The sequence below is a fragment of the Penaeus vannamei genome, chromosome 8 (genome assembly GCF_042767895.1).
Source record: "Penaeus vannamei isolate JL-2024 chromosome 8, ASM4276789v1, whole genome shotgun sequence".
NCBI classification, from domain to species: domain Eukaryota; kingdom Metazoa; phylum Arthropoda; class Malacostraca; order Decapoda; family Penaeidae; genus Penaeus; species Penaeus vannamei.
In genome coordinates this window covers 4,714,720-4,722,219 of record NC_091556.1, presented here as the reverse complement: position 1 = coordinate 4,722,219, position 7,500 = coordinate 4,714,720, and the positions used below count along the sequence as shown (strand labels likewise).

At 46.8% G+C, this 7,500-nt stretch overlaps 2 protein-coding genes across 2 annotated transcripts in view; one reads left to right on the top strand and one right to left on the bottom strand.

The window, feature by feature from the left end:
• Positions 1 to 4,466: 4,466 nt before the first annotated feature.
• The window catches only part of LOC113813318 (trypsin-1), a 22,484-nt gene continuing 19,450 nt past the window's right edge, over positions 4,467 to 7,500 (top strand). Inside the window, exon 1 of the mRNA XM_027365298.2 lies at positions 4,467 to 4,738. Within this exon, the coding sequence (XP_027221099.2) occupies positions 4,672 to 4,738 (67 nt within the window). The 5' untranslated portion in view covers positions 4,467 to 4,671. The remainder of the gene's footprint in view (positions 4,739 to 7,500) is intronic.
• Positions 5,330 to 7,500, bottom strand: part of LOC113813319 (uncharacterized) — a 4,725-nt gene continuing 2,554 nt past the window's right edge. Inside the window, exon 4 of the mRNA XM_027365299.2 lies at positions 5,330 to 6,205. Coding sequence (XP_027221100.1) covers positions 6,148 to 6,205 — 58 coding nt within the window. The 3' untranslated portion in view covers positions 5,330 to 6,147. The remainder of the gene's footprint in view (positions 6,206 to 7,500) is intronic.

Here is a 7,500-nt window from a genome sequence, read left to right as displayed (position 1 = left end):
GGAATGAGGGGAGAGGGTGAAAGGGAAATGAATAGCGGAAGAGGGAGAAAGGGAAATGAATAGGGAGAGAGAAGGTGACAAAAAGACAGACAGAGAAACAGAGACATTTACATACATACAAAGAGAGATGGGGGAGGAGAGGAGACTGAAAGAGAAAATGGAAAAGACGGAGGTGATAAGAGGGTGAAGGAGAGAGAGAGAGATAGAGGAGAACACTTGGCAGGCAGTTTTATTACACTGCCTTTCAACTAAACATGTAAATTAGAATGCTAAATATAGAAACCTGTGGAGCTATTTTTTTTTTTTTATTTTTTTTTTTTTTTTATCCCAGGTGAGGTAATTTTAATTCGTCGATTCAGCTTTCAGCAATACGTCAATTTCTGCAATATGACAACTTCCATACAGGAAAACATTATATTCAAAAGGACATTTTAAAAGGAACATTATTTATGCTTCTCTTACTAGGCAACAAGACTATTTCACAAGCCTTAAAAAAAAAGAGAGAAATATGATACTGAATCAATCCTTTCTTCCGAGAATAACAGCCTTTCACTAATAGCCGAGCCATTTCCTTCCAAACACACGCACACCCCTTTTTGCCCACCTCACCCCTCCCTACCCCCACCGTACCCCACCTCATCCCTGCATACCCCTCCCTACCCCCACCCTACCCCCACCTCATCCCTCCCTACCCCCATCCTACCTCCTCCCTACCCCTCCCTACCCCCACCCTACCCCCTCCTTCCCCTCCCTACCCCTCCCTTCCCCCTCCCTACCCCTCCCTACCCCCACCTCAACCCTCCCTACCCCCTCCCTACCCCCACCCTACCCCCTACCCTACCCCCACCCTACCCCCACCCTACCCCTACCCTACCGCCGTGCCCAATGCCCTGAAAATTCGCCAAAAGACTGACTGACTCCAAGGGCATGACCCTCCCGAGGACAAGCGCCTTCAGGAATACCCACCGCCTTCGCTTCGCTGTACTCGGAACGGCGCCGCGCACTTCTTGAAAGCGGCAGGAGGCTGCGATCGGGAGGAGGAAGAGGAGGTGGAGGTGCGGAGGGGAGAGGAGGAAGAGGAGGTGGAGGTGGAGAGAGGGGAGGCTGCGATCGGGAGGAGGAAGTGGAGAAGGGGGAAGGGGGGGGTGGAGAAGGGGGAGGAAGAGGAGGTGGAGGTGGAGGTGGAGAGGGTGTGTGTGGAAGAGGGGTGGAGGTGGAGAGGGGGGAATGGGGGGAGGAATAGGAGGTGGAGATTAAGAGGAGATGGAGATGGAGAGGGGGGAGGAAGAGGAGATGGAGAGGTGGAGATGGAGAGTAGAGGAAGAGAAGCTGGAGAGGGAGGAGGAGGAGGACGACTACAGCGACTAGTACTGAGAGGAGTAGCAGAAAGATGTAATGCAAGGGGGAAGAGAGAAAGGAGGTGGAGGTACAGGTGATGGAGAAATAGATGGAGATGGTGGAAATGGTGATAGGTAGAAGTGGTGGTGAAGGTGGAGATGATGGAGATAGAGATAGAGATGGAAGTGGAAGAAGGAGGTACTGGTAGTGGAGGTACAGATGGAGATAGAGATGGAGGAGGTGATATGGTAGAGGTGGAGGTAGTATGGTTGACGAGGAAGTGAGAGATGATGATGATGGAGGTGATATGGTGAGATGATGGTGATGGTGATATGGCATAGGTGGAGATAGTATGGTTGACGAGTAAACGGTAGTAGAGGAAGAAGAGATGAAGATGATGGAGGTGACATGGTACAGGTGGAGATAGTCGACGAGGAAACGTTAGTAGAGAAAGAAGAGATAAAGATGATGGAGGTGACATGGTACAGGTGAAGATGACGAGGAAAAGGCAGTGGAGGAAGAAGAGATAAAGATGATGGAGGTGACATGGTACAGGTGGAGATAGTCGACGAGGAAACGGCAGTGGAGGAAGAAATGATGATGATGATGAAGGTGACATGGTACAGGTGAAGATGACAAGGAAACGGCAGCGGAGGAAGAAATGACGATGATGGAGGTGACATGGTACAGGTGGAGATAGTCGACGAGGAAACGGTAGTAGAGGAAGATGAGATAAAGATGATGGAGGTGACATGGTACAGGTGAAGATGACGAGGAAAAGGCTGTGGAGGAAGAAATGACGATGATGATGAAGGTGACATGGTACAGGTGGAGATAGTCGACAAGGAAACGGTAGTAGAGGAAGAAGAGATAAAGATGATGGAGGTGACATGGTAGAGGTGGAGATAGTCGACGAGGAAACGGCAGCGGAGGAAGAAATGATGATGATGATGATGGAGGTGACATGGTACAGGTGGAGATGACAAGGAAACGGTAGTAGAGGAAGAAGAGATAAAGATGATGGAGGTGATATGCTACAGGTGGAGATGACGAGGAAACGGTAGTAGAGAAAGAAATGGCGATGATGATGGAGGTAATATGGTACAGGTGGAGATAGTCGACGAGGAAACGGCAGCGGAGGAAGAAAAATAACCATGACAGTAACAGGACATTCTCCGAAACTAAATCTATGTCAGATAAAAAAGAAAAAAAAAACAGTAGACGTCCTTAACCCCCATGGCGTCGTGGATCTTCCGAAGTGATGCTAGCTTCACTTACATCACCAAACAGCTTCCTTTGCAGTGACGTCGGCTCTTGCATCAGCTTCCGGTGTGACGTGCAATGGAGGGATTCTCGCCCTCGTAAATGGGACACGGACGAGCAAGCAAGCAAGCAAGAAGGAAAAAACAAACAAACAAACAAAACAAGGGGACAAAGGACGAGAGAAATAGAGCATATTGGACAAGGAAGAGAAGGAGAGAAATAAACCCAAACTAGTAAGGAAAATATGAAATAAACAAGAGATATAAAGCAAAATAATACGGAAATAATAGGAAATAAACAAGGGACATAAAGAATATGAAAGAGAAGATAAGAAATAAAGCAAACGAACAAAAAAGAAATAAAGGAAATTTATCAGAAAAAAAAGAGAAAGAAAGCAAGTAATCGGAGAGATACGGGAGAGATCGATGCATATAGGGAGAGAGAGAGAGAGAGAGAGACAGGCAGACAGACAGTAATAGGAAAAGTGAAAGAGAGAGGGAGAGGGGGGATGGGAGAGAGTGAAAGAGATGAGAGAGAGAGAAACGAAAAATAGGGGAAAGGGAAAGAGAGAAAGAGAAAGGGAGAGGGAGAGAGAGGGGGGGGGGGGAGGGAGGTAGGCAAACTGAGTGGGAGAGACATTGCACAGTAATAGTGAAGGAAGGGAAAGAGAATGAGAGTGAGGTGATAAAGAGAGAGAGGGGGAGTGGGAGAGAAGGGAAGGAGGGAGGGAGTGGGACAGAGTGAGAGAGAGAGAGTGGGGAGGGGGAAAGGAGGGAGTGAGTGGAGGTGGGACAGAAGTGTGAAAAGGAAGAGAGGAGTGGGAGGGAGGGAAAGAGAGGGGGTGGGAGAGGGCAGAAAGAGATGAAGAGAGAGAGAGAAACAGTAATAGGGAAAGGGAAAAGAGAGAGGAGAGAGGAGGGAGGGAGGGAGGGAGAGAGGGAGAGAGAGAGAGAGAGAGAGTGAGAGAGTGAGAGAGAGAGAGAGAGAGAGAGAGAGAGAGAGAGAGAGATGAAGAGAGGAAGAGAGACAGAGATGGAGAGGGAGAGGGAAAGAGAAAGAGAGAGGGGGAGTGGGAGAGACTGAAAGAGAGAGAGAGAGAGAGTGAAAGACTGAGAGAGAAAACTATTGTTTACTTTTTCGCAGAAAGGTTCGCTAAAGGTTCTTTGCCCGCGGATTAATCGCGGAGGGAAGGCGAAACAGTTAGGACAAGCTTTAAAAAAAGGAAAAGGGGGGGTGAAGGGTAGACAGAAGAACGGATAACACGCACATCCAGACGAGGAAATGCAGAACCAGGAAAATGGAAATGGCGGGAGTGAAGTACAGCTAAATGAGGAAATGTTTTATCCGCTATCAATTGTACTCGCACACCCCCGCTAGCACACCGGAGGCACATCTAGCCGTCAAAACAAGGTCTTTGGGCGACGCGGGCCATGCTGGTTCGCCCCGGCACCCAAGACAAGGTCAGCACCGATGGACCCCCCTCTCCCCCCCTCCTCCCCCACCTCCTACCACCCCTACGTGACCCCAAACACCACCTAACCCCGCCTCCCTCCTCCACCTCCCAACCCCCATCCCCATCCCTGTTCTTCCATAACCTCCCCTTCCCCCTCCCCCCTCTACGCTCTCCCTCTCTTCCCTCTCCACACCCTTCGCACTTCCCCGCCCCCTTCCCCCCATCTCTCCCCCCCACCCTGCCACTCCCCCATTGGCCCCTGTGGTAGGCCGTTGACGTCACGCTCTAGGTCGACAAGTGTTAACCTTGCGGGACACTACATATACTTGGCGTAGGTTAAAACAAGGCATGAAACGATCACTGGAGCGTTTGCCGTGCACATCTCTCCCTCTTTCTCTCGGAATATAAACAAATACTTTGCTTGTTCGACTTGTATATCTAGTGTTTCTATTTGTGAGAGAGACACACAAGTTGCCTCTTCGTATCTAGTAATAAAGTCACAACAGAGGGTATTCCGAAGTTAATTTTTTAACTCTACGAAACGATCGAGAGAGATTTTTATTTTCCAAACTATTAACAAACGCTTGTTAACTACTACCGGTTCGTTAACTGCCAAGATGCGTGTGTTTGCCCTTGCTTTGGTCTTCGTTGGTGTGGTGGCGCCAGTCATCGCTTCGATAAATAGTAAGTATTTTCGAGTTTGTCTTTGTCTGTGTCTGTCTGTCTGTCTCACTCTTTCATTCTGTATCTCTGTCTATCTGTCTCTCTCTCAGTCTGTATCTGTCTCTCCGTCTGTATCTCTGCCTATCTATGTCTCTCTCTCAGTCTGTATCTCTGCCTGTCTATGTCTCTCATTGTCTAAATGTCTCTTTCTGCATCTCTCTCATCTAAACACGGATTGTTTTTAGTTTATCTTGATCTATATCGAGGATTTTATGCGTCGAATATAGGGATTTGTCATCAAGTCTTGGGTTATTTACATTTAAATTCCATACATTTGCGATTCAGGTCGTGATTTTAGGTCAAAGACAGCCTTCACTGACGCTGCACTGTGTTTTAGGAAAGGTTTGTCCCCTTCTTCCACTAAAAAGTTTAGGGTTTTATTTAATAAGTCCAGCTATTAGACATTTTTTTAAAACTGATAACTAAGAATTAAAGTCACGTAAATCAATGTCCTTTTCCATGTTCTATTCATTTCTTATAAGATCCAGTAATTTAAATCCTCTGTGTTGAAATCAAAAGAAAAAATTAAAAATGGAGAAGTATAACCATAAAATGCATTAAAATTTTTATTAAATCCCTTTTCACTGGTATAAAGGTAACGCACTTGTATGGTAATTAAGCCTATTTATAATATTTATCTAAGTAGACTCGCTTTATATTCTTGGGCAATTTAAATGTTTAGCCCCAAGATCAAAGACTTTTAAAAAAGCCTCAGTCTTCATCTATTTAAAACATTCCCGTAACTACAGTCAACACAAGTAATATCAGATTAAAATTTTCAAGAGATATATTACACATGATAAAAAATACATACAAAGTGTTCACATGCAGCACAGATAGTCACGTGACGTAACAGAAGTAGCATTTGATAGTGGAAGTGTTTCAAGAAGGGTTTTAACGTGGCAGGAAGTTCAGTAAGGGCACTGGGATGGTTCTGAGTGTACTGGAGACATTCTAGGTGGTTCAGGTGGGACTGCAGAGGAGCTAGGCGGTCCTGGTAACGCTGCAGCGACATAAGACGGCTTTGGTAGCACTGCAGAGACATTAGGCGGTTCTGGTAGCACTCCCGATGTATTGGGAGGTTCTGATAGCACTAAAGGGGGGTTCTGGTTAGCACTGCAGAGGAGCTAAGGCGGTTCTGGTAACACTGCCGAGACACTGAGTGGTTCCGGTTAGCACTGCAGAGGAACTAAGCTTAGGTTCTGGTTAGCACTGCAGAGGAACTAAGCTTAGGGTCTGGTTAGCACTGCAGAGGAACTAAGCTTAGGTTCTGGTTAGCACTGCAAAGGAACTAAGCTTAGGTTCTGGTAGCAAAACTCGTTAGTTCTGGTGCACTGTTTGCGAGTTGCAATGATGGGAAGAACCAGGTCCTATTCCAGCTCATTCGTTTCGGTGACTCCTAGCTCCCGGTAGGGTCGAGCGCCGCATCTCGTGGAGGGGGAGAAACGTAGAATTTTTAAAATGCATTAATTCATGTATTGAAAGATATAGGAGATTAGTAAGATATACTCACGGAATATAGAGATTAGTAGAACAATATAATATAGACATCTAATGCAATTACTAGCATGAATATCAACACCACTTCATCTAACATCCCTTAACTAAACAGAGAAAACATACAACCACAAACAACAACAAACATCCCTAATCTCCACAGACACGTCTATTAACCACACATCCCACATAACCACATTCCTAATAACCACACACAACCATAAACACCCCTAAATATCCACACACAACCACCCTAAATATCCACACCCTACCACAAACACCCCAAATATCGACACCCAACCACAAACACCCCAAATATCCACACACAATCACCCGTAACAATCACACACCACCCCAAATATCCACACACAACCACCCCTAACAATCACACACAACCACAAACCACCCCTAACATCCAAAAACACAACCACTTAACACCCCCCACCCCCACCCACCCCACCCCCGTGCACAAAAAGAGTGACTCATCAGCCGACCGCAATATCCCCCCCCCCCCATCCTCACACGGGGTCGTTCATCTGAGGCCAAGATCAAGGCGACAGAATTCCTGGAGTGAGAGGAGGAAACCCGGGCGATGTGTTTTTTTTCACGGTCGACCCTCAAACCGGAAGGATGCTGGGGTTTCGTTATCAGGGTCAGCGCGGCACCTGGTCTCTGTGTGTGTGTGTGTGGGGGGGGGGGGGGGGTGTGGGGGGGGGGGGGTTGTGTGTGTGTGTGTGTGTGTGTGTGTGTGTGTGTGTGTGTGTGTGTGTGTGTGTGTGTGTGTCTGGGTCCCTTTCCCTTTCGGTCCACGCGCGCGCGGAAAAGGTGTTCCTGGCTATGCTGCTGTGTGTGTGTGTGAGAAGATCTGTGCGTGTCTTTGCTAATGTATTTATACATGCATATACTTACATATGCATGTGCATGTACGGCTCGCTCACGCACATACATATAATACAACCACACATTTACACATACATACATACATACATACATACACATACGTACGCATACACACACATATACGCACGTACACACAATGTACATATGTACACACATTCACTATGTACACACACATGTACACACGCACACACACATGTACAGACATACGTACACACACCTACACACCTACAAGCGCACACACGTACACAATCTTCCATGTTGATATCTAATAATGGCAGTTTTGATTGTTATAACTAGAATCAATAATTAAATGCCGTTTCGACTGC